Source organism: Sturnira hondurensis, unplaced genomic scaffold (genome assembly GCF_014824575.4).
Source record: "Sturnira hondurensis isolate 20B ecotype Veracruz unplaced genomic scaffold, ASM1482457v3 Scaffold0020119, whole genome shotgun sequence".
Classification (NCBI taxonomy): domain Eukaryota; kingdom Metazoa; phylum Chordata; class Mammalia; order Chiroptera; family Phyllostomidae; genus Sturnira; species Sturnira hondurensis.
The window spans coordinates 5,560,424-5,586,565 of record NW_028092750.1 but is presented as its reverse complement, the minus strand read 5'-3'; the positions used below and the strand labels follow the sequence as shown (position 1 = coordinate 5,586,565).

Sequence of the window (26,142 nt, the reverse complement as noted above, 5' to 3'; positions counted from 1 at the left end):
TTGATTTTAGACATCAATTTGTTGCTCCTCTTATGCATTCATTGTTTGGTTCTTACACCTACCTGACTGGGACTCGAACCCACAATCTTTTTTTTCGTAATATGTTTTATTGATTAAGCTATTACAGTTGTCCCATTTTTTTCTCTCCTTTATTTCCCTCCACCCTGTACCCACCCCTCCCACCAGCATTCCCCTATCTTAGTTCATGCCCATGTATACATAGAAGTTCCTTGGCTTCTCCATTTCCCATACTATTCTTACCCTCCCCCTATTTTGTACCTATCATTTATGCTTCTTATTCCCTGTGCCATTCCCTCCCTTCCCACTGATAACCCTCCATGTGATTTCTATTTCTGTGATTCTGATCCTGTTCTAGTTGTTTTGTTTTTGTTATGTTAGGTTCGGTTATTCATAGTTGTGAGCTTGTTGTCATTTTGAACCCACAATCCTGGCATTTCAGAATGACACTCTAATCACCTGAGCTACCTGGCCTCTATGTCCTTTTAAAAAAATTAATAGACTTTATTAGAGCAGTTTTCAGTTTACAGAAAAATGAGTGAAAAGTAGACTTCCTATCTACCCTCTCACCATTAAAAAAAAGATTTTGCTTATTCTTAGAGAAGGAGAAAGGAGAAAGAGAAACATACGAGGAACCTGCAACCCAGGCATGAGCCATGACTGAGACTCTAGCGTGCGACATTTTGCTTTGTGCGATGACGCCCAACCAGCTGAGCCAAGCCGCTCATTAACGTCTTGCATCAGTGCTACATTTGTTAAAACTGACCAGCCAATATGGATTCATCATTAACTGAAGCCAGCAGTTTACATTAGGGTTCACTCTGTTGTAAGTTCTATTTCAATAAATTCACAGTGACATGAATCCACTGTTATCATACAGAATAGTTTCTTCCCCCTAAATAGTCTCTGTGCTTCATCTCATCCCTTCCACACCAAATGAGAAACTCTATGCTGTTTGCACCAGTCGGGGAGCTCCTCCCTGCAACAGCTCTAGGGGAGGCCTCTGGGTCCAAAGACACACAAGTCCTCAGGGAGCATTTGCAGAAGGAATTCAACAAGCACGTTTTCAACTCCTACTCTGCACTAGGCATAACTCAGGGTTTTCGAGGTAACAGTAAGGAAAACAAACCCTGCATTCATAGAGCTTATATTTTAATTACCAAAATGCACCCTCCAGGAAATCTCATTTTCTTCCTTCACTCCAACCCATCCCACGCCCCCCCTTTTGGGATCCCCCAGCTCTGGGCTCCTCTTTCTGGCCTCCGTCTGTCACTACCAGGTTGGGAGCAAACTGAGTCAGTTCTGCCAGCCCCACCCCAGGACCGAAGTTACCGTCCAACCTGCAAAAAATTTAAATGAGCTCAAAGGGTCCAAATGCCCCGCCCTACCGCGCTTCACTTCTGGGACTGCGCATGTGCCACGGGCGGCCGCCCAAAGGTACTAAGCCTTGGGCTGTGGGCCCGGCCTATACGCAGGCGCACTGGCGGCCGCAGGGAGCGCTTCCGCCTCCCGCCGTCGCCATGGCCGCACCGGCCCCGGGCCTCATCTCTGTCTTCTCGAGTCCACAGGAGCTCGGCGCTTCGTTGGCACAGTTGGTTGCCCAGCGGGCCGGCTGCTGCCTGGCTGGGGCCCGCGCCCGCTTTGCGCTCGGCCTGTCGGGCGGTAGCCTTGTCTCCATGTTGGCAAGCGAGCTGCCCGCCGCCGTCGCTCCCGCTGGCTTGGCAAGCCTCACGCGCTGGACGCTGGGCTTCTGCGACGAGCGCCTCGTACCGTTCGAGCACGCTGAGAGCACGTATGGCCTCTACAGGGTGAGAACTACGGGGGCCGCCGGGGGCCACGCTAAGAGGGCTGCGCCCGCCGCCTGAGCGCGACTACGGGGGCCGCCAGGGATCACACTATGCCCTTTGCATCTTATATGGCCGGGCACTGGGAATGGTCAGCCCTGAGGTCCCAGCTAGGCAGCACCTCCTCTGCCACTTGGGTGGGCCAGTAGGGGCTTCAAAACCCCTCGTCATGCTTTACCAGGCAGTCAGGCAGAGGGAACGGCCTGGAAAAAGACACGGAATGAAGCAGAATGGCCCATGCCAGGGACTTTGGGGAGTTCAGGCGCGCATCCAGGTGCGAGCGCAGAGTTACGGAAAGAGCCAGACAGGTGGGCTCTGGGGTGGAGCCTAGGCTTCAGTTTCCTTATTTACAACCGGGACGAGTTCTCCAACGTCTCCACGCCAGCATCTTGTGTGTTAATGACCTCGGAGGCGAGTTGTCTTCGAAATCTGGCCCCAGCTCATATAGAATTAGGGGAACACTCCCGGTTTCACAAGCAAACTGAGCCTTTGAGGAGTCATGATCGGCCCTAGGGTTCCCCAGCTTCGACTGTGCCTGTGTCTACTTCTGCTCCGGAGGAGAAAAATCTGCCCAGGGAGGTTTTGGAGGAGTGGCTTCACCAGGAAAAGAGCCTCAGGTCATTCTGGTCCTGGTTGTGAAACGAGATCCTGGTCCAGGTCCAGGTCTGGTCCTGGTCCATTCCATTCTTTTTGCATAGAAGCTTGAGCTGACGATTTCCTTTTTTTCTTTCTTTATCTTCCTTCTGTTCCACCTCCTCTTTTGTAATAAGGTTTACTAATTACCAAGTGCTTGATCCACATCATCTTATGAAATCCCACAATAGCCTGTGAGGCAAGGGCTGTCAGTACCTCCATTTATTTCATGGATGGAGAAACTGAGGCCAGAAAGGGGTGCTTACCTGCCCGAGTCACCTAGTGACCAGTGGGGGAGCTGGGGGTTTCAACTTGCCCAGCCTGACCCCTTGGTGTATAGCTTGTATATAGGCTGGAGTAGGAAGGTCAGCAGGGCTTCATGGATGGCACAGAGGGGCTGGGTTTTATCCCAAGGGCCAAAGAACCATGGGGGCTTTGAAACAACGTTGTGTTGTGGCCAGACAGGTGCAGGCCAAAGCCAGGAAACCACCAGAACTTGAAAGACATCTGGCAGATCACCACTGGGATCCACCAAGATCCTGACTCACACGGGTCTGGATGATCCATGTGGTTACACATAAAAACCCACAATGCAGGGACTTGTGCATTAGTGTTGGTGACACTCCCTCCATATGCCACAGACCCACCTGCTCTCCAAGCTGCCCATCCCTGACAGCCAGGTGATCACCATTAACCCCCAGCTTCCGGTGGAGGAGGCAGCTGAGGACTACGCCAAGAAGCTGAGACAGGTGAGTCCCTCAGAGCAGCTACAGGGGGACCTTATCCATGCAGTGGGCACTCCCAGGGCGACAGAGGAGTTCTGCAGGTAGCACTGTGTGATCGTCATTGACAGAAACTCCCCTGGGGGTCAGTCGGCAGACCCAGCTCTGCCCTGGGCAGACCCTTTTGAGAATCCTCCCTTTGAGAGGCCATAGCCCAGCCTTAGGGTCCCCAAGGGTGCCTTGACCTCTGACACCCTGGTAGCTGGCCTGGGTCCTCATATCTTGGAGACAGTTGTGTCCCCAAACTCTCAGCCAATTGGGCAGGTGAACTGTGGAACTTCAAAGATAAGAGTCCCTTTTATGCAGGAGTGGCTGAGCCTCACTCCCTGTGTTATAGCTACTTGTGATTCTTTTTCTCACAATTGTCTCTGTGTCCTTTGAGCCCCTCCCTCACAACTTCTGTGGGCTGTCTTCTTCCCCCACCCAGGCCTTCCAAGGGGACTCCATCCCAGTTTTTGACCTGCTTATCCTGGGGGTGGGCCCCGATGGCCATACCTGCTCACTCTTCCCAGACCATCCCCTCCTGCAGGTAAGTGCACAAACATGGTCCCTGCCTGTCCCTGGCCTCTGCTGTCTGGGGCTTCTGAAAGGAGGCAAGAGGTGCCTACAGCAGGATTTGAGTCAGCTTCTGCCAACAAGCATGCTCACTGAGCTTAATCCTTCTGAGCCTCAGTTTACCCATCTTATAATGGGGGTTTTAAATCAAGTACCACAAATTAGTAGGGTGGAATGGAATGATGATGGACCATACCTGCCATGTGTCAGTGCTCAAGCAGTTGAAATGATATTGTCCTCTTGTCTCTACCCGGGCCTCCCACCCCAGGAACGAGAGAAGATAGTAGCCCCTATCAGTGACTCCCCAAAGCCACCTCCACAGCGTGTGACCCTTACACTTCCTGTACTGAATGCAGCCCGAACTGTCATCTTCGTGGCTACTGGAGAAGGCAAGGCAGCTGTTCTGAAGGTAAAGCTGAGGGCCCCATTCCCAGAAGATTATGGGCATGTCAGGGCAGTAAAATATTTTTTAAAAAATTAGCAATAAGCCCTGGCTGGTGTAGCTCAGTGGATTGAGAGCGGGCCTGTGAACCAGATGATCGAGGTTCAATTCCCAGTCAGGGCACATGCCTGGGTTGCAGGCCAGTTCCCCGTTCCCGGCAGGGGATGCACGAGGGGCAACCATATATTGATATTTCTCTCTCTCTCTCCTTCCCCTCCCCTCTAAGATAAATAAATAAAGTCTTTTTAAAAATTAGCAATAATACAAATTTTAAATCTAAGTAAAGTCAGCAGATGGAATAAATTAAAGTCAGAAATTAATGAATTGGTTAATATTGTTAAAAGTTTAATGGTAAACAGGTCCAAATGATAGATTAAACCCCCGGCAAAGCTAATCCAGAAGGAAAAAAATCATATGTAAGAATAAGTAAAGTAGGAATAAGAAAAAAGGCATAGTTATACATAATATCTTAGGAAAATATAAAATAAGATATTAAAGACAAATGAAAATATAGTTTAATGCCATCGCTGAAAAGACCAACAACTATAGGAGAAACTGGAAATATTTCTAAATATACATAAATAATTCTGTCCCCCAAACTGTCAGGCCCAGAGGCCGCTAATGTTGGGGTGTCAAGTGCAGACTCTAAAAAGTGCAGCAGACCCATGTCCCTGCCAGTGGTGCCCACTACGGACTCCCATGGCCCCCACCGGCTTCAACTTTCCTGTTAAGAAGTGGGGCATGGGTCACGACGGGACCCCTCGCCATGGTCCCTTTGAGGGGCCCCATGGAGGGAGGCCTCCTGGAGCCTCCGCTTCCCAGATTGTAAAATGGGGCGAGAACAGAGGTGACTTCCCAGGTTTGTGGTCAGAAGTCAGTGAGTTCTTGGAGCAGCCCAGCTGGCAAAAAGCGGTGTGTATTATGATGTCCACTCACCATGAAGTCCCATCAGGGAGCTGACACACCACAGCCCGTGGGCCAAGTCCCACCAACCATGAAGGGATTTTACTTACGTTTTTAAGTGATGAAAAAAGTCAGAAAAATAATATTCCTGGACACGGGAAATTCGACAGAGTTCCAATTTCAGTGTCCCACCAATAAAGACTTGTTGGAACACATGTGCCCCTATGTCAGTGTGAGCCGAAATCCTGACTCCCTGGTCCTTGCAGAAAAGGTGTGCCAACCCCGCATCATACAGTCACAGATGGCAGAAGGGAAGGGGACTATCCCTGCTGGCTGTTTTAAGCTGGGTCAACTGGAAGGACATCATCACATCCTGAAATTAGGAGAGTCGGTGGACTCTGGTCCGTGGGGGGCCTGAGAGCTCTGGGGGGTTCTGGGGGTGCAGTCGGGCCTCACAAACGTGCTCTCTTCACACAGCGCATTTTGGAAGACAAGGAGGACAACCCTCTCCCCGCGGCCCTTGTCCAGCCCCACACTGGGAAACTCTGCTGGTTCCTGGATGAGGCAGCAGCCCGACTCCTGACTGTGCCCTTCGAGAAGCATTCCACTTTGTAGCTGATCCCCGGGGGTGCCACATTTGGGACCATGTGCAGCCTGAGGGGGCTGGGACCTTCAAGGGCTGTGCCTCTCCACTGCCATGCTCTGGGCTTTGTTATTAAAAAGCCATGTGGTGCCCTGACTGAAGTGGCTCAGTGGGTTGGGTGTCGCCCTGCAAATGGAATGGTCACTGGTTTGATTCCCGGTCAGGGCACATGCCTGGGTTGTGGGTTCTGTCTTTAGTTGGGGACGTGTGAGAGGCAACCGATCAATGTTTCTCTCACGCATGGCTGTTTCTCCCTCTCTCCCCCCGCCACCCCAATAAATAAATGAAAATCTTTAAAAATTAAAAAGCCACGTGGTGCTGACAGGGCCCTTCCACCAGCCCTGCCCACATAATTAAAAGGAGCATTTGCTCCAAGTCCCCACTGTCTTGTGGTCCTTGGTGACCAGTAAGACAAGGGGCTCACAGGCTGATCCGAAACCCTTGTGCCAGCAGGTGGAGGACAGTTGTGGGCGCCCTTGATGGGTGTCCTAGGGCTGTGTAGCGAAGTACCACAGAATTTGTTGACTCACAGTCCTGGAGGCCAGGAGTGTGAAATCAAGGAAGTGGCAGGGTTGGTTGCTTCTGGAGGCTCTGAGGGAAAGCCTGTCCCAGATGTCTCTCCTGGCTTCTGGGGGCTGCCGGCAACCCTTGGCTTATGACAGCATCACTCCAGTCTCTGCCTCTATCATTACATGGCTTTCTCATGCGAGTGTCTCTGTGTCTTCTTCCACTAAGGCTACCTGACCCTGGATAAGGACCCTAAATCCAAGATGAACTCACCTGAAGATCCCTAGCTGTGCCCTGGCAGGTGTGGCTCAGTGGATTGAGTGCCGGCCTGCAAACCAAAGAGTCACTGGTTCAATTCCCAGTCAGGGCACAACCCTGAGTTGCAGGCCAGGTCCCCAGTGGGGGGTGTGCAAGAGGCAACTGGTTGATGTATCTCTCACACATTGATGTTGCTCCTTCTGTTTCTCCCTTCTCTCTCTCTAAAAATAAAATCTTAAAAAAAAAAAGACCCTTAGCTAATTACATCTGCAAAGACCCTTATTCCAAATAAGGTCACATTCTGAGATTCCTTATTGACATGGACATATTGTGTGTGTTTGTTAAAATACACATAACACAAAGTTTACCATCACCATCGTTTCTAGGTATCCAGTTCAGTAGCACAGTTGCACAACCACCCCCACTTTCCGTCCTCCCAAACTGAAACTCTGTCCCTGTTAAACATTAACTCCCATCCTTCCCCCGCCCATCATTCTACTTTCTGTTCCTGAGTATAACTATTGTAGGGACCTCATATAAGTGGGGCCATACAGTAGTTGTCTTGTGTCTGACTTTCACTCAGTGTAATGTCCTTGGATTCATCCAGGTTGTCACATGTGTTACAGTTTCCTTCCTTTTAATGGCTGCATAACATTCCATTGTGCGCAGGCCACATTTTGCTTCTCCGTTCATCTGTGGGCACTTGGGTTGCTTCCATGGTTTAGCTCTTGTGAATAATGCTGCTATGAACGTTGGTGTACAGATGTCTCTTTGAGATTCTACTTTCCATTCTTTTGGGGATATACTCAGAAATGCTGGGTCACATGATAATTCTATTTTTCATTGTTGAGGAACTGTCATACTATTTTCTGCGGCCAGTCAGCATTTCACATTCCCACTAACAATACATGAGGGTTCCAATTTCTCCATGTCATCACCACCACTTGTTATAATCTGTGTTTTGATAGTGACCTGTGGATGTGTCCTTTTGGGGGGGCTTACCATTCAGGCCACTGCACACTCACTCTGGCCGAGTTCCCAGGGCACACGGAGCCAGCCTTGGCCTCTGGGCCCAGCCTTGCCGCAGCCCTGCTCAGAGCCTTGAACGTGCCAGGACTGCAGCATCTGCATCTGCTCGGCTCACCTAGCTTCTCTGCTCCAGGGACCACAGTGGGGAGGCTGGTGGGCACTGGGAGAGGGGAGTTTGGGGACCTGGGGGGGCATCCCGCAGAGGCACCTGAAGGGGGCGTGGTTATTGAAACCTCGAAGCTGAAACCCCAGAAAGAGAAGTGTCCTTCAACGTCCTATTGGGGTCAGTCACTCAGTCGTGAAAGGGAGGAAGTGGGCCAAGGCCTGAGTGGAAGGAAATGGGTTGAGAAAAGCGGAGGAGGGTGTTGAAGGCCTCTCAGCCATGGGCTTGAGCAAGCACAGGTGGTCATGACCCCTGGAGCAGAAGGAAAATGATGAGACCGGCATGGGGGCCCCACAGGGGGGACCCTGCTTGGAGCATGTCACTTCTCCTGTGCTCCTCTCCCCAGGGCAGCCGCTGTCCCTGCACCAGGTCTGCCTGAGACTCCTTTTCACCTTGAGGGAAACCTACCCCTCCTGTGAGCCCATAAGACCCCCTGTGGCCCAGGCAACCCCTATGCTCCTCTCTGTACATCTGCCCCTACTCACCCTCTTCCACCCCCCACTTTGTGCTGTTCCCACCTCAGGGCCCTGTGAGTGCTGGGGCCCTGCCTGCTCTCTTTCCTCCAGGCTTTGCATGGCTTGGGCCCTCACTTCCTTCAGGTCTTGGTGCAGCATCTCCTCCCTGCCCCCTCCCAGCTTCCAGCATTGTCTCCCCTCTCCTGTTCCATTTTCTCTCCCCCCTTATCACTATCTGACAGTTTGGATGGCATTCCCACAATGGTCCATGGGACCGGGGGCAGCTGCAGGGAGCCGAGGGAGCTGAGGGAGTTGGAGGGAACCATTGAGAGATGAGACAGGGGATCTGGTATTTCCCTCGAGGGCATGGGCAGCTGCAGGAGGTTCTAGAGGTCAGGGCTTGGCATTGGGGTGTGCTGCAGCCTGGGAAGAAAGGCACCTTCGAGTCACTTAAGGAATGAAATGGTCCTGGCTGGGTAGCTCCGTTGGTAAGAACATCATCTTGATTCGCCAAAGTTGCAGGTTGTACCTTCGGTCAGGGCACATACAAGAATCAATCAATGAACTCATAAATAAGTGGAACAATAAATTGATGTTTCTCTCTCACTCTCAGTCTCTCCCTTCTTTCTCTAAAATCAATAAATAAAAAATATGTAAAAGAAAGAATGAAATGGAGATTAGTGATTGCTTGGTGGGGCTGGGGAGGGTGCTGGGGGTGAGGGAGGAATCAGTGCAGCCCCCACTGGACACCCATACCCTCCCCTCATCTGGAACCCCAGCATTTGCTCTCCCAGCCCCATCGGTGACCCCAGGGACTGGGGGTGTCTGTCTAGCTCTGTCTCCCCAGCCTGGAGACTCCTGAGGGGTGCACCAGGGCTGAATTCCCCGAGCATTGCCCAGCATGGAGCCACAGCGGGGGTGGGGGTGGGCACCAGAGGTGGGGTAGATGCCCTATCTCTGCCCAGCCTCTCTTCCTTGCCACCCACACCAACAACTGGTTGCCCAGTCCTGCCAGGTAGCGGCCTTGCACCCCTCTCCAAAGCCAACTAGGATTTTTGTCTCCCACCCCTGCACCCACTCTCGGGGCTGCCCCAGTCGCCCCTACAGAAACCAGCAGCCTTGGTCTCGGGGGAGTTGGGAGGACGCAGGTGCAGGGTGGGGCAGGACAGGGGGCGGGCCTCCCCATTTCCCCCAACACATGGGGGGCCAAGCTCTGGGATCTGGCCCCTGGTGTTTGTCCCCACAACATCCAGGCTCCTCACAGGCCACCCTGCTCCCAGAGAGCCTCTGAGCAGAGGAACCTGGGGAGCCGTGGGGTGGAGAGGGGTGTCTGTTCTGCTCTAGGGGATCCTGAGACACTGCAGCAGGATGGGTGGGCGGCCTTCGAGCCCCCTGGACAAGCGGCAGCAGCAGCACCTGAGGGGTGAGCAGGTGTGGGGAAGGTTGGGGTCGGGGCAGGGGGTTCAGGGTTGTCAGGTACCTAGGACGTCCTGTTAATGTGAATTCCAGATAAGCAATGGATGATTTTTTTTAGTGTGAGTATGTCCCAAACTTTGCATGAGGGCATAATTATGCTAAAAAATAATTCCTTATTTACCTGAAATTCAAATTTAACTGGCTTCATGTACTTCTGTTTGGTCAATCTGGTAACCCACCTCAGGGCATGGGTTTGGGGGGGCATGGGCCAGGTGGGAGGTGCCCCGGGCCTAGTCAGACCTTGTGGGGGTGATTCTCCCAAGAGGTCAGGGACCAGTAGGTCCCTCTGGGTGGACCCTGGGCACCGAGCAGCAGTTCTGATTTGAGACAGTGAATGATTAGCGCCCTTCATCCTCCACATGGTTGAGTACGTACTTGGTGCTGGGCACTGGGAATATGATGAGCTCATGATCTAGATCAGGAAAGAAGGTCAATTTACCATTGCACAAATGGATTCGAAAAACAATTACACAAATGTCAGATTTTTGTTTCTGTAGTGGCTTAAGCCAAAAATTTATTTCTCTCTCCTATCAAGAGGTACAGGGGCAGGCAGGCCAATAAAAGTCAGACAACCCAACTTATTCCATGTCATGTTTCTACCATGTGTGGCTTCTGTGTTACATAAAGGCTGCTGAAGCTCCAGTCATTGAGTCCAAATTCCAGGCAGCAAAATGGACTGTATGTTTTACATACAGTTGAGGGAGTACCTCTTAGGAGAACAGCTTGAAGAACCTTAACAGCTGCGTGATCACCTCTTAGATCAGGATACAGAATACTCCTGTCACCCCAGAAAGTTCCCGTGCACTAGGATAAGGTTTTTAAAAGATTTTGAAAATTTCCCTACATAAGGGTATGAAAACACCTTCAGGTGCAATGGAACAGTTCATTTTCTTGATCACGGCAGAGGTTTCTGAGTGTGGACACATGTGAAAGCTCATTAAATTCTATGCTTTGTATAATTGAAGTTTATTATGCAAGTTATCAATTAAGCCAGAGTCCCTTAACACCCACCCCACCCTCATGCTGATGGAAACAGGCAGCAGAGGATTAGGGGTGAATGGAATTTGGAGCATGTCTTGTGGGGTAGCTTTGGGGTTCGGGGTGAGGGTAGAAGCCTACCAGTTACTTCACCCAGTTCTGCCTTCCTCTGGCAGGTGGCCTGATTCAGCCACCTCACTGTGCCCTTGTCCCTGCAGGCCAGGTGGATGCCCTGATGAAGAACTTCCTGCCCCAGTACCGCGTGCAGCTAGCAGCCTCAGTCCTGCGGCAGATTTCCCGGGAGCTGGTACCCCAGGAGCTGGCTGGATGCCAACTGCTCCACAGCAAAGTGGGTGCCCCAGACAGGGGTGGGGGGCTGCTGAGTGAGTGAGGCTGCGGAGGCTGTCGGTTCAGTGTGGGGGGTGGCCCCCCTCATGCCTTTGTCCTTGCTGGTGCCACAACCTGGGGTGACTATAACACTTACTGGCACATCCTGGGACGGATGCTGGGGACAGAGCAGAGACTGAGACAGACCCCACTCTGCCCTGGAGGGCTCACAGTCCGATTGGGGAAAATGACCCCAAACAAGTTAACATATCATGACACAGGATAACTTCTGACAGGTGCTCAGAAGAGGAAGGCCGCTGTTGGGGGTGGGGAGCCGAGGTGCAGGAGGCCCCTCTGAGCTGAGATGTAAAGGATGAGAAGGAGTCAGATCTGGAAACTGGAATGGGAAGGGCGCTCTAGGCAGAGGGCTCAGCTAGTGCACGAGGCCTGAGGTTGGAAAAAGCTTGCCCTGGGTGAGTGCCACGCTCAAGGACGCAGCATGGCTGCTGGACACCCACGGTTTTGCATCTGCGCTTACCTCTGCTAGTGCACTTTCCATTCCTCCTTGTGCTTCAGCTGCCATGTCTTCTTTCAAGAAGCCTTCCTGGATTGCCGTTGCCCCCACCTGAGTCAGGAACCTTCTCTGAGACCCCAATCCCACTGTTTCTCCGGCAAAGCCCCAGGTCATACATTAGTTACCTCCACGGGTCTGGTCTGCAAGGGCAGCGACCAGGCTTTGTCTCCTCTCCCCTGCATCCCCACACCTGATGCCCACAGGGTGTCTGCACATAGTAGGGGTGCAGGAACAGTTTATGGATGGAACGAAGGAGCCTGGAGCCACCTGGTCCCAGCTCCACATGTCTGCTGAGCTGGCAGTGGCCCCAGGGCTTCCATATGCTCAGCAGGTTTCAGTCCTCACAAGCCCTGGAGATGGGTCTTTGACCAACAAGGAAACCACGGCACAGAAAGGCAAAGTGACCTGTCTGATGTCACACAGCCAGCAAGAGGCAGAGGCATGATTTGAAGTCGGAGCTCATACTCCTTACTGACACTGGATCCCCTGCCCCATCAGGGCTCTGAGTTTTCCTACCTCTCTCAGATGGCACTGTGGACACAGAGCCCCCTCCCACCCAGAGCCCTCCCTGCCTCTCTTGGGGCATCATGGGCCCCCATGTCACCACCACCTGCATCTTATGCCACCTGCTGGCACCAGCCACCTGGGCCAGGGCACAGCTGATGTTGGGTTTCAAGCAGCATGGAGGGACTTCCCCTTGCTTCGTGTGAGCATTTTATACAATACTTACTTTATATATAATTTTAATAATAGCATGTGACAATATTTTTATGATAATTTTCAGCTGGGAAAAGGTAAGGGAGAATTATTAGCAAACACCTGAGTCCCCACCACCCTGCCAATCAATCAAAATGTCACAATTGCAGTTAATTGATTCGTGAACCACTCACTGAGTATCAAGTGCCCTGTACTTAGTGGCACCTGGGACACAGTGGGAACTGTCCAGGTGGTCTGGACACCTGGACACTGGCCAGTGGCCCTGACATCTGAGGGTCTCTTCTTCCACAGAAGCTGCCCCGAGTCCGTGAGCACCGAGGGCCCCTGATCCAGCTGCAGGGCCACCCGCCCCAGTGGCAGCCAATCTTCTGTGTCCTGCGTGGGGATGGCCGCCTGGAGTGGTTCAGCCACAAGGAGGTATGTGAGCCTGTGTCCCTTGGCCTCCAGATTCTCCATCCTGCCTTCCCCAGCATGGGTTTGGGGCCCGGATACCAGCATAGCCACCCCTCCTATTTCCAATCATCTCTCCTGAATCAAGGGACTCTGTTTGCTTGGTCTGGGGTGAGCGACCATTTCCTGTTCTGCCAGGTGGGTAGACTGAGGCCCAGGACAGGGGCTGGGGCTTACTCATGGTCATTGGCAGAGCCGAGGTTGAAACCATGTTAGGTCTTTGCATGTCATGCTGATGTCCTGCCTTCTGGTTGGGGAATTTGCTCAGGTCACTCATTGCCCTGGGAGGCAGTTACCACCTCTGTGAAATGAGCCACGATGGTCTACAAGGCAAGGGCGGTACTGATTGGATGAGATAGATAATCTGCTTCAGCACTTGGGACTGGCCCAGCACATCGCAGAGGCTGGGTCCTCTGGTGTGGAGGAGGGGGAAAGAGGGGAGCGGGGGGAGAGGGGTGGAAGCAGGGAGGAGAGGTGGAGGATTTCCCCAGCTAACCACAAGACTTCCCCTGATCCTATGCTGAGACACGAAAGCCACAGTTTAGACCTGCCCCAAAGCAGTTCTGTGGACACCTTTTATAGGAGTATGAACATGGGGGTCGTCCTCTGGGCTCCGCGGCCCTGACAGGGTACACAGTCCTGACTTCCCAGCGTGAATATCTCCACCTGTTGGACACTCTCTGCCCAGATTCCCCAGGTAAGGCTCCTGGGGACCCCGAGAGCAGGTTTCTCTACTTCAGCCCTGTTGACACTGGGGCCTGATCATTCTCTGCAGTGGGGGCCGCCCCGGGCACTGCAGGGTGTGGAGCAGCATCCCTGCTCTCCACCCACTAGATGCCAATAGCAGCCCCCACCCCACGTGTGACAACTGAATATGCCCCTAGACATTGCCAAGTGTCCCTTGTNTCTGGTGTGGAGGAGGGGGAAAGAGGGGAGCGGGGGGGGGGGGGGAGAGGGGTGGAAGCAGGGAGGAGAGGTGGAGGATTTCCCCAGCTAACCACAAGACTTCCCCTGATCCTACGCTGAGACACGAAAGCCACAGTTTAGACCTGTCCCAAAGCAGTTCTGTGGACACCTTTTATAGGAGTATGAACATGGGGGCCGTCCTCTGGGCTCCGCGGCCCTGACAGGGTACACAGTCCTGACTTCCCAGCGTGAATATCTCCACCTGTTGGACACTCTCTGCCCAGATTCCCCAGGTAAGGCTCCTGGGGACCCCGAGAGCAGGTTTCTCTACTTCAGCCCTGTTGACACTGGGGCCTGATCATTCTCTGCAGTGGGGGCCGCCCCGGGCACTGCAGGGTGTGGAGCAGCATCCCTGCTCTCCACCCACTAGATGCCAATAGCAGCCCCCACCCCACGTGTGACAACTGAATATGCCCCTAGACATTGCCAAGTGTCCTTTGTGGGGCAGCGTTGTTTCTGGGTAAGCATCCCAGCTGGAGAAAGAGAAACACCCCCTCTCATCAGAGTGAGAGAGGTAGGTCACTGGACCAGAATCAGAGCAGCGAAGGCTAAAAACAAAACCTGGCCTCGGCAAGCCTGTGGGGAGCTGGGCGCTGGTGGGTGGGGACATCTCACAGACCTGGGGCCAGGTGTGGTGTTCCGCCCAGCGTTTCCAGCAGGGCTCTCCCTCCTTCCCTTCTCCCATATTCTCTTCTCCTCCCCCACCACTCCTCTTTCTTTTTCTGTGACTTCCTCCCTCCCTCCCTCCTTCCATTACCCCTGCTCCTTCTTCTCTCCTCCTTCTTCCTTCTCCCTTCCTCCATTATCCCTTCACCTCTCCCTCCCCTGTCCCCTCTCTCTCTTCTCTCTCCCTCCCATGATGCACTGTGCAGGAACAGGGAAAGGAGCAGCATGACTGTGCTGGATGCGTCTGGCGAGGGCCTGTGTTATCACATTGAGCCTCCCCAGCAGGCAGCCCCATCTCTTGCTACCTCATTCCACAGATGTGCACAGGGTGGCTGAGGACTGTCACACAGTTAGTAAGGGTCAGAGCCAGAACTGTACCCTTCGCTTCACTGAGGAGCTATCTTGCCACCAAATAATGCACATGCACGGACGAGGACAGTCTACAGAAATGATGAGGATGTTGCCAACACTGGAATCTGCTCACATACCGTTGTTTGGGGTTGATTAAATAATATGGCCAGACCCTTCGGAAAAAGAGCTGTGCCACTGCTGGAGGTGTTCCACACGTGTGCGGGAGCAAAAAGGCCACTTGAAGGCCAGAAAACTCCATCTTGTTACAAAAGTGAACTCCACGAACCTTTGTGCAGATTTTAAAATCCAGAGTAATGTCCCCCAAAGTGTTAAAAGCTATTATTATCCCTGGGGCCTACAGCTGAAGGGCTGGATGACCAGGAAATTCTGCCTTCTGGATTTTTATATTTTACCACAGTCTGTGTGTATTACTCTAGAATGTAGAGCAAAACACTGCCCATATAGGAAACCCAAAATATATTAACCAAAACTAAACTCATCATTGTGTCCACCCAACCATTCTAGGTCATTGGTAGCACTTTTGAACCTACTTTTGACCCCATTTTATAGGATCAGAGAGATGAAAAACTGTGCCCCACACATAGAAAATGGTTTGGCCAAGTTTGAACTTGGGCATGGCTGGCTCCAGCACTCCCCGGGAAGCAGGGGCCAGATCACATGTCAACTAGGACAGGTTGCTGGTGGCTCACCTTGTGTTGAGGAGGATGCAGAGGCCGGGAAGCAGTGCTGGGATGGATTGCTCATGTCTGCCCCAAGCACATCTTCATCTGAGATGGAGCTGGAATAAGGATACTGTAGTTATAATAGCATGGATCACGCATATTGAGCAACTGCCTGTGCCAGGGTTTCCTCCAAGTATTTCGTGGTTATTTCCTCCTAGTGAATGAATAATTGTAGAACAAATGAATGAATGAAGATGTGACTTCCTGTTTGCTTTCAGGAGACCAAACACAGGAAGAGCCTGACCCTCTCCTGGAAATGCCTGTGAACTTTCCCCTGTTCCTGCAGCACCCCTTCCGAAGGCATCTCTGTTTCTCTGCAGCCACAGGGGAGATGCAGCGTGCATGGAGGCTAGCCCTGCAGGGCGGCATCCGGCTTCGTGGCACAGGTGGGTCCCAGGGAAGGTTAGGCAGAGGTGGCGCTTGGAGTCTGGGGTCAGACGGCTCTGTCCCTGCTGGCTGTGGGACCCACTCTAAATCTGTTTTCTTATCTATAAAACAAGGTGTGGGGTGGGGGGAGACAGATGGGATAGGGCTGTGATGGGGACACAGTCTTGTGGGAGCATCCCCTGGGGGATCAGGGAAGGCTAATGACAAAGCTGAAGTCTGAAAAAGATGAGAGGCTAAACAGGTGATACAGGGGAGCAGAACCAACTTATACAACTGGGTAGGCTGTTGACTGAATGTACGTAAATGGAGAGGCAGTGGGGTCTGCAGCGCAACTTGGTCGTGACTGCCCGTAGGGGATGCCTTTTCCTACACGGTATAAAGGCTCCTTATGGGCTGATGATTGTCTTGAGGGAGCTTTATCCCTGCGGAGGGCATTTCTTGTGCAAAGGTCTGGAGGTGGGTGATACCTGGGTTTTTGGGACCTGGCGAGGAGGTGGAAGGCTTTCTTCCTCTTGAGGAGCTGGGGAGCTGGGCAGATGTGACAGCAGGGGAGCGGCGGGCAGGCACTGAGGAGCCGCCTCCCTGCCCTTATCCCAGTCCTGCAGCGAAGTCAGGCCCCTGCCGCCCATGCCTTCCTGGACGCCATACGCCTCTACCGGCAGCACAAAGGCCACTTTTGCCACGACGACATGACACTGGGTTCGGATGCCGAGGTCAGTGCCGCGCAAGCCCGCACCGGGACCCCCAGAAACTTTCTGGGCCCTCAGCGGAGCTCAGGGTCCCCTCTTCTGCAGGTGCTGACCGCGGTGCTGATGCGGGAGTTGCTGCAGGTGCTGCAAGCCCAGACCCAGGCGGGCTTGCGGGGGACCGGCCGAGCCAGGGCCCGGGCCTGGACAGAGGTACCGGCAGGATCGCGGAGGTGGAGCAGGGACACACGGGGTTCGTGGAGAGGTTGGGGGCCGATCCGGGGACCCCGCTTCGTTTTTCCCACCGACCGTTATCTAAACTCTTTCCACATCTTTCTGCATCTCTGTCTCCACCCGTCCCTCTGCCCCGCCACATTTGTCTCCCACGCTCCTGGCCCATGGGATCCCCTGGGCTGGTCTGGGCAGCTCCTGGATGCAGTTTACGCCGCCGTCCTGGCCGGGGCCTCTGCAGGCCTCCGCGCTTTCCAGCCCGAAAAAGACGAACTACTCGCGGCCTTGGATAGGACTATCCGCCCGGACGTGGACCACCTTCTGAGTCTGCGAGGGCGCGTGTCAATAAAGCTTCTGGGTGAGGCCCGAGGGGCGGGCCTTGAGAGGCGTGGCCTAGGTGGGGTTGGGCACGTAGACCCCGGGGAAGAAGAGGGAAAAGTCTGGTGTAAGGGGAGGGGCCTGGGCAGCGTGGGACCGGGTTGGGGTCTGAGTGAAAGACGAGGAGCAGGGTGGCAATAAGGGGTGGAGCCTAGAATATGGAACCGGAAGATTGGCAGGGATCCGACCAGAGAATGAAAGGGCGTGGCACGAGGGCGGGGACAAAGTGAGGCATGGGCGTGGCCTTTAGGCTGACTTGATACGGCGGGGTTAGGAAAGAGGGCTGGGCCCTGAAAAAGGGGTCAGGGCAGGGATGGAGCGGGTGAGACCCTGTCTCGAGAGTAGAGGAGACACTAGCAGTGGCATGTCAACCCCGGTTGTTCAGTCAGACGGCGGAGGTGGCTTCCACTCCACTCAGTTCCAAAAGAACGCAAATGGAATCCGGACTCTGCCTTTCCGGCATGCGCCTCTGAGCAGACCCTATCGCACTTGTAGCCTGTTTATCAGTGAAATGGGGTCGAGAGAATATCCGGAGTCTGCGTTCCCATCCACCTCACCCTGCTGAGCCGAGGGTCTCCCCACGACTCCATTTGCGGAGTACCTTGCGAAGGAGACCCAGGCCAGTGTTTTCCACTCGAAGCCGAGGTCCAGGGCCCCCTGGAATCGTGCCTGCGCAGAAAGGTGGACGCGCAGCTGCCCCGACTCACGCAGACTCTGCTCAACACCGTGGAAGCGGCACTTGCGGCGGTGCAGACACTCCTAGTCCAGGGCATGGACCGCCTGTCTCGCCACCTGCGTGGGAGCCCCTCCAGCACCCGGCTGCGGAAGGAGGTGAGCTCTAGGGGTGAGGGTTATTTTGGGTGGAGTGTTAACTTCATAGAAGAATTGCATGAATGAACCTTGCATTTGTTTTTTGACAACTTTATCTTTTGAAAAACTTCGTAACAACTTTTTTTCTAGGAGGCATTTTATTTATTGTGGATCGCGATGATATATGGTCATTAGGGCCCAGTTTTTAAAAAATTAAAATAAAAAAAAATTACCAATGAGAGAGAAAGAGGGGGGGAATGAAAGGAAGGAAGGGAGGGAGAGGAAAGGACATTGACTTTTGGTGCTCCACTTACCCATGCATTCATTGGCCAACCCCTGCATGTACCTGACAGGAAATAGGAGCTGCAACCCTGGCGCATCCAGATAACGCTCCAATCAACTGAGCTACTTGGCTGGGAGGTGGGGGATGGGGTGCAGTTTAAATCGCGGGGAAGGAGTAAGATGACAAGAGTAGCACTTTATAATGTCAGTCTGGAGCCACCTTCCCCCCAAATTCTTACTCTTGACATTCCTGTTTAGCCAGAGCCCACCCTGTCCCCAGAGAATTGTTTTACACAGGTGGCTCAGTCCTTCGGACATTAAATGACCTCTACTATACAACAAGAAACCTTCAACCTTCAACTTGTTAAGCCTCTATTTCTTTTTTTTTAAGATTGTGTTTATTTATTTTTAGAGAGAGGGGGAGGGAGGGATAAAGGGAGGCAGAGAAACATTATTGTGTGGTTGCCTCTCATATGCCCCCTACCAGGGACCTGGCCTGAAACCCAGGCAAGTGCCCTGACTGGGATCGAACCAGTGATCCTTTGGTTCGCAGGCTGGCAGTCAATCCACTGAGCCACACCAGCCAGGAAAACATCTATTTCATACTCACCTCCTCCAGGAACTTTCCCTGGCCTCTCTCTGTCCTTGCAGCTGCCTGCACTTCTCTCTTCATGAAGGCATTTATACACCATTGTGGTTGATTCTCTATCTCCCCCAACTTTTCTGTGAGCTCCTTAGAGGTACAGATGGTGTTAGATTACTCTATCTGTGCAGGCCTAGGGCCTAACACAGAGAAGCCATCAGGTGGTTGGGGTAAGTGTCACAAGGGCTGAGTGTGCCCATTTCCCCTCAATCATGCCAGTACTGCATAATACCATTTTTCCAGGTTTTAGCATTTTATGTCCATCACCCCATACCTCACTGTTACTTTCGTTGTGCATTTTTGTAGTAATAACCAAAATAAGATGCGTTTCCATTTGTGTTTTTCCTTTGATGAATTGGCTGTGAGGTCTTTGGCCCTGTTTTTCCATCAGCTGGTGGTGTTTTTCTCATCTGACTGCCATTGGAGCACAGGTTTACTCATTCGGTGAGATGCCGTGGGATCCAGAGCTGATGCAGACCTGCTACCGTGAGGCCGAGCGGAGCCGGGGCCGCCTGGGGCAGCTGGTGGCAGCATTTGGCTTCTCTGGAGTACGGAGTCTGGTGTTTGGGGCCCAGGATCTCTCACAGCAGGTGTGGGGGAGGGGGAGGCAGGGAGGCTGGGAGGCAAGGGCAGCAGCCTTCACTGAGCAGGTGTCAGGTGCATCCTGGGGAGATCATGGTGACTGAGACAGACCTGGCCTTCTCTTGCTTGGCTCTCAGTGTCATGTGGACATGAGCCCATGACCAGGCAGTGACCACATGTGGGGGGCAGAGCTGTGATGGGGGTGTACAAGGTGCCGTGGGAGCCCTGAGGACACTCCTGATTCTCCTGACAGGCTGGGGGACTTTCAGGAAAAGAGGACTTCCAAGCTGGGGCAGCAGTGGGACAAATGGTAGTTGGGGCATGTCCTGGCCCGAGGGAACAGTGTGTATACATGCTGGGAAGTGAGAAAGCTTGTCTGCCTTTGGGGAAAATAAAGCAGTTTAGAGACATTGGGCTGTAAGTTTCAAAGGAGAGCAGAACGGTGGGAGATGTGCCAGTGAGGTGGGTGGGCATATGGGTCCGGGCCCTCAGTATGGGCTTAAACGGCTGGGCTCTGTCAAAAGGGCAATGGGAAGCCATAGCAGGTGTGTAAGCTGGGGAGGGTTGTAACCAAATTCAAGGTTAGGAAGCCCCTCCTGCCATGGGGAGCAGGGGCTGTCAGAGGCAGAAGTGGAGGAGGCCTGAACTAGCTGGGTGCTATTGGTGGAGAGAAACAGGTGTATTTTGAAGGCCAAGGAGTTGGAACCTGCTAATAGATGTGGCAAGTGAAAGGGACAGGAGGCTGAACTCTGGCCAGCTCTCTGCTCCCCAAGCTGGGCACCCTGGCACCATCATCCAGAGGGGAGGATGCTTTCTACCAGTTTGCACATAGGTCCCCACTGACTGGATGACCCTTAGGTTCTGAGAGGAGGAGGTGCTACCAGTATTTCAGGAAACAAGGAGTTGAGGGAAGAGGCTGGTAGGGACAGATGGGATGCTGAGAAGGTGTCAGCTGGGCAGGAACAAGGCTGATGAGGCCAGAGGGTGGATTCCCCGGGAGTCATCCCAGTTCCTGCTCCCGCAGCTCATGGCTGACGCCGTGGCCACCTTCCTGCAGCTAGCCGACCAGTGTCTGACCACCGCCCTGGACTGCATCCAGGCTGCCCAGCAGCTGGAGAAAGTCAGGGGCCGTGTGCTAAAGGTGAGGCCTGTGGGGGGAGGGCATGGGCATGGGCCTGGATGCCAAGATAGCCACTGGACTGGCCACTGTGTGTGTCATGCAGAAGTTCCAGTCGGATAGTAGCTCAGCGCAGAGGAGGTTCGTCCGCGGGTGGCAGATCTGCATCTTTTTGCCCTTTGTGCTAAGCCAGCTGGAGCCAAGCTGCAAAGCAGTGAGTGAATGGGGGGCCTGCAGGCAGGTCCTGCAGGGTGACCAAGCATCCGTGTCTCTCTGTAAAGTGGGCAGAGGGCTCGCTCTCTCACAGAACTACTGCGACAATTGAAGACTTTTGTTCTCTGAACTCTGGGGCTCCACTGGGGTCCCACAATGTTCTTTGCTTCTCCCATGACAGTGCTTAATAACTGCCACTTGAGAGCTGGGGTGAGGGCACATGCAACACATACTAGCTGGTAACATAGCTTTCAGAAAAGGGAGGAGGCAGAGGGAGTATGTGCGTTTGCATGTGCGTGTGTGTGCGGTGGGGGGTGGCAGATGGTCATGGAGGCTCTCCCTGGGAAGATGATGCTTGAGAGGCAGTGAGCTGAAGGCATGAATCATGTCCTGGGGAAGGGCATTCCAGGCAGAGGGCACAGCATGTGCAAAGGTCTTGAGGAAGGCCTGTGCCTGGCGTGTTGGGGGAACAGCGAAGAGACCAGTGTGGCTGGAGGTTGGTGAGCGAGGTGGTGGGAAAGAGATGTGAGGGGTCACAGGGGCCTGGCCACACAGGGCTTAAAGGCACTGGGCAGGGGTTGGCCTCAGGTGCTAATAGGATCCTCTAGAGGAGGTGGCTGGGGGGTTCTAGAGGAGACATCCGTGCTATTCCTGTGGAAGTGGGATGTGCTTTATTTCATCAGTCTGCACAGCGACTGTGAGAATACGGGTCAAGGAGTCCATTTTAAAGATGAGTAAGGTGAGGCTCAAGGCCACCTAGGTACTTACGATCAGGGCTGGAGCTGCACCCACAAAGCTCCTCACTCTTCCAGCCCAGCCCGCACCCATCTGCATTCCAGGAGCTGCGTGAGTTCGAAGGGGAGGTTCTTGCTGTGGGCAGCCCTGCCCTGACCATCGAGGGTATCTATGAGGATGTCATTCGGGGGGCCCTGCTGCAGAGGATTGACAGAGGTGAGCCCACCCCCTATGGCTCAGGGGAGCCTGGTGACCCCTGGCTGTGTATACTGAGCCCTACCATGGTCCCCATTGCCTCACTTCTTGTGAACACTAGTGTTTTTACTGAAGGCCCAGACCAGGACAGAGGTGGACAAGCCTAGAGGCGCAGTGATAGAACCTCCTTGAACGAGGGCATTGGAACGGGGCTCTCAGGGGGTGTGGGCCTTCTCAGAACTCAACAACTGCAGATGGACATTCACGGTAGCCTTTCAACGATCACTGCCCATGTGTCTGCTGGCTGACACTGAGGGCCCAGGAATTCTTGGACTTGGGGTAGACCTCGCAGGATCTCCTGCCCTGGGGAAAGGCTCCAGAACCATCTCTCCTCCCTCCTGCTTTGCCTATTCACTCACGATGCAGTGTCTGTCACTGTTGCCACGTGTGCATTAACTTGAGGCAGAGCAGTATGTGATGGAGATTTAAAGAATGTCACCACATCCACGCAGGAAAAGACACAGGAGAGGAGGTTGGGGGATGCCTAAGTGGACATGCAGGGGCTTGAATGACAGGCAGAGGAGTTTAAACTTTTTTGGGCAGGCAACAGGGTGTCATGGAGGGTGTGTGAGCAGAGGGTGACAATGGCTAGACTGAAAATGAGAGGAGGCTGAGGGCGTGGTCCTGGGGACAAATGATGGGCCCAAGCAGCGACAGCCACGGAGAGGATAGAGCCCAGTGATGAGGATGAGGCAGGAGCAGAGGTGCCAGAATTGCTGGCCTGGGTGTCACCAAATCTGAGGGAGGGGGCACAACCTGGGGGTGGAGGGCAGAGAAAGGGGAGGCGTCCCAGATGTATCTGAAGGACACACAGAAGAAGAAGGGACACAGCCAGAGCAGTTTGAGAGGTGATGGCAGGGCTCTGGGAGCTAGGAAGTGAGGGTGAGGATGCGGCTCCATTCGTGGGTAGCCACTTGAAATGGAAAAAGGCTATTTATTCTCTGATTGGAAAAGAAAAATCCAGAAACAGGTCCCACCTCCATTTCCAGGGGTTTTCCATGTCTTCAGGGGTTCGATTCTCAATGAATTTGTGATGTCTGCAGTGTTGAGGTGGAGCTGGTAGCATCCGAATCAGTGAAGATGTTGGGGATCAGCTAGCAGTGTCTGCCCTGGGCACAGGCGTGGAGAGAGGTTCAGAGAAGCCACTTACTTGTTCAGGTTCCTCCTGCTTGAGCCACTTCCTCCACCCTTCACCCTCTTGTGGCTTCTGTGGGAGAATGCATGGAAGCCCTTTGATGTCAGGGCTTTTCCAGGTGAGTCCAGGGATTATCTGTTGTTTTAGAATTGAAAAAGGCCCTGGGTGCCAGCGATGTGTCCTGTGCTCCGGATGGCTGCTCAGAAGTCCCGTGGAACCAGGCACAAGCAGGTGAGGACCTCACAGGTTCTTGGGCCATGCCAGTGAATTTCTGGAGGTAGGGAGGCCTTTACAGAGTGTACGGGATGGTTGAAAGTGTAAGTTCCTGTCCTGACCAGTGTGGCTTGGTTGGTTGGGCATCTACCCACAAAGCAAAAGGTTGCCACTTTGATTCCCGGTCAGGGCACAAGCCTGGATTGAGGGTTCTGTTGTTGGTTGGGGGTGTGTGAGAGGCAACCGATCGATGTTTCTCTTACACATCACATTTCTCTCCCTCTGTTTCTCCCTCCCTTGCCCTCTCTCTAAAAATAAATGAATAAAATCTTTTTAAAACGTATAGGTTCCTGGATGGAACAGCATCTGCCTGTCCCCTGATGTGGCTGGTCTGGCCAAGCTCATGGTAAACAAGAGCAGTGGGAGATGGAGAGGGACCCTCCAGGCCCAGGCTCTGACATGCACATGAGTTTGTGTTCCATTTCGTGTGGCCAAAACTCAGTGGGGCCTCTCCCAGCAGCTACTAGCCCCCAACACTGAAAGGAGAGATCGTGGTGATGGGACCCCTGGGTTCCCCATGAGCCAGGCCTCTGCAAGATGGGAGCAGGGATTCTAGAGGGGCTCACAGCTCCTTGGGAACGGCTGTGACGAGAGCCTCGGGGCCCCACTGAGCTAAATTGCTCCCAAGTTCTTTGCCCACAGAAACTCTGAGATAATAGACGTGCATTGTTTTCAGCTGCTATTTTTTTAAAAATATTTTATTTATTTATTTTTAGAGAGAGGGGAAGGGAAGGAGAGTGGGAGAAAAACATCAATGTATGGTTGCCTCTCATGTGTCCCCTACTGGGGAGCTGGCCTGCAACTCAGGCATATGTCCTAACTGGGTATCGAACTGGTGACCCCTTACTTCACAGGCCTGTGCTCAATCCACTGAGCTACACCAGCCAGGGCTCAGCTGCTTATTTTGGGGGCCATTTTTTAAATGCAGCTATAACTAACTAGTGCATATCTGGGACAGTTTCTCACAGTCAGTTGCTGCAGATAAACCGATATCACACACACACTGGGATAAACAAAGATTAAGCAGTTGTACAAAGACTTCTGGGTGTCAGAATGTTTTTTGATTTGCAACTGGCAGTGAGAGTTTGTAGGTGAACTCCCTAATATATTTAACCAGAATCCAAGTGATGATAGGTTTTGCTTCTAGTCTTTCCCTCTAACAGGTAATGTCAGAGGGTATGACCTCAAACTTACTTTTCAGGTGAGTGCAGGTCATTGTGGGTAAACCCCCCACTGTGAAATCTCATGGTTCAGAGCACACGTGCTTGTCTTCCCAGTAGTGGTCTCCAGAGCTCTCTCCATCAGTGTGGTCCCCCCTGGTTGAGCCCCCTCACCCACGTGCAGGGACCCATCTCCCCACAGGCTGCACAGGCTGTCAGATGACTCGGAATTTTTCATACCCTTTGGGTGGAAGATGGTGTCTTGGCATCATTTTTATAAGCACATCTCCTTGGAGGTGAAGATAAGCATTTTTTTCATGTGTTTAGGAGCTGTGTTTAGTTTCTCTCGAAGCTCCATTCCTCTTTGGCTCACTTATGTTCTAGATGCTTATAAATTGTTTATTGATAGTATCCCATTTACTGAGCATTTATTATGTGCCAAGCGTTTGATGTGTCCAATTTTTTAGCATCCTTATGACACTTTCCATTTTACAGATGAGAAAACTGAGGCTCAGAGAGGGACTTGCCCCAAGTAGCCAGGCACCTGCACTGAGGTCCAGCCCCTCTGCCCACTGCTGCCCCCGGAAACATTCTGGAGTTGATCCTGCTTATAGCCATCTTCGTTACCGGTGGATAAATGTCTACTAGTGGAATTTCTGAGTCATATGAATGACCTCAAGGCTTTTATAACCACCTCTCCTGCACCTCACTCTTTTTCCGAAAGGCTGTGCCTTTTTATATTCCCACCAGAATATTTGTGCATATTCTCCATATCCTTTCCAAACATTAGGAATTTTCATGAAAGAAGAAAAGTCAATTTCATAGGCACACACATTTTAATTTTTTATGTTGAATTTCTTTGATGACCAAAATAAATCTAAAAATGCTTATTGGGCATTTGTATGTTTATAGATTTCTTTTTAAGTTGAATTGCCTCTTCATGGTTTTACTTACTTTTCTCTTCAGGAGATTTTATCTTTTTCTTATTGATCTTTGATAACTCTGTATTTTGTGTCATGTTACAGATATTCATCTCAGCTTGCTGTTGGCCTTTTGGGTTTGTTTACTTGCTCCAAATTTTAACTTGGTATCAAGTTTCTCAGGCTGAGAGAACTTTCAATGACTTCCCTCTGCTTGCCAGAAGAGTCATCTGTCCGCTTGAGGTTGGCAGTTTCCCCACAGCACAAGCCTTCCAGCTGCTTCCGGAGCGGGTTCCGGAGGGATTTCCCCAATGTTCTCAGTTCAGCTTTCCGAGGGGGACCTGCACACTCCATGGAGATGGTTTCCTCTCATTATGTCCTGGAGTTTTAAGCCTCCCCCAGGAGAATAAGGTTTTCCTCACATTTCCTGACTTGTCCCCTCCACCACCATCTTCTGAGACACATTTGTGCTTCACAGTCCTGTCCAGCTGGCTTCTTTTTTACTCAGGATGTAGATGTTACTCTGGAAAAATTGCAGCAACAAGAACTTGTCCTGTTGCCCACTAGGGGAAAAATCACTGTTTTCCCTGGGTNGAGAGAACTTTCAATGACTTCCCTCTGCTTGCCAGAAGAGTCATCTGTCCCCTTGAGGTTGGCAGTTTCCCCACAGCACAAGCCTTCCAGCTGCTTCCGGAGCGGGTTCCGGAGGGATTTCCCCAATGTTCTCAGTTCAGCTTTCCGAGGGGGACCTGCACACGCCATGGAGATAGTTTCCTCTCATTATGTCCTGGAGTTTTAAGCCTCCCCCAGGAGAATAAGGTTTTCCTCACATTTCCTAACTTGTCCCCTCCACCA

The 26,142-nt window shown here is 52.6% G+C and overlaps 2 protein-coding genes across 9 annotated transcripts; both read left to right on the top strand.

Annotated features, from left to right (window-relative positions):
- The first annotated feature begins 1,480 nt into the window (after window positions 1-1,480).
- PGLS (6-phosphogluconolactonase) lies at window positions 1,481-5,916 on the top strand. The gene is made up of 5 exons (XM_037028849.1): window positions 1,481-1,826; window positions 3,137-3,244; window positions 3,705-3,806; window positions 4,101-4,241; window positions 5,655-5,916. Exons 1-5 carry the CDS (start codon window positions 1,539-1,541, stop codon window positions 5,790-5,792), a joined length of 777 nt encoding a protein of 258 aa, XP_036884744.1. The 5' UTR covers window positions 1,481-1,538; the 3' UTR covers window positions 5,793-5,916.
- Window positions 5,917-9,435: 3,519 nt separating this feature from the next.
- Window positions 9,436-25,228, top strand: NIBAN3 (niban apoptosis regulator 3). Of its 8 annotated transcripts, XM_037028823.1 has the most exons (15): window positions 9,436-9,655; window positions 10,905-11,035; window positions 12,596-12,721; window positions 13,337-13,451; window positions 15,699-15,866; window positions 16,465-16,580; window positions 16,662-16,766; window positions 16,980-17,142; window positions 17,803-17,993; window positions 19,329-19,487; window positions 20,504-20,620; window positions 20,703-20,810; window positions 21,649-21,760; window positions 23,082-23,165; window positions 24,863-25,228. In XM_037028823.1, the coding sequence occupies exons 1-15, from the start codon at window positions 9,601-9,603 to the stop codon at window positions 24,901-24,903; spliced, it is 1,791 nt and encodes a 596-aa protein (XP_036884718.1). In that variant the 5' UTR covers window positions 9,436-9,600; the 3' UTR covers window positions 24,904-25,228. The 8 variants fall into 8 exon arrangements, with proteins under 8 accessions (XP_036884718.1, XP_036884714.1, XP_036884717.1 ...); XM_037028819.1 differs by lacking the exon at window positions 13,337-13,451 and adding an exon at window positions 13,839-13,953 and having other exon boundaries at window positions 16,662-17,142; XM_037028822.1 differs by lacking the exon at window positions 13,337-13,451 and adding an exon at window positions 13,839-13,953 and having other exon boundaries at window positions 16,465-16,766.
- Window positions 25,229-26,142: the final 914 nt, after the last annotated feature.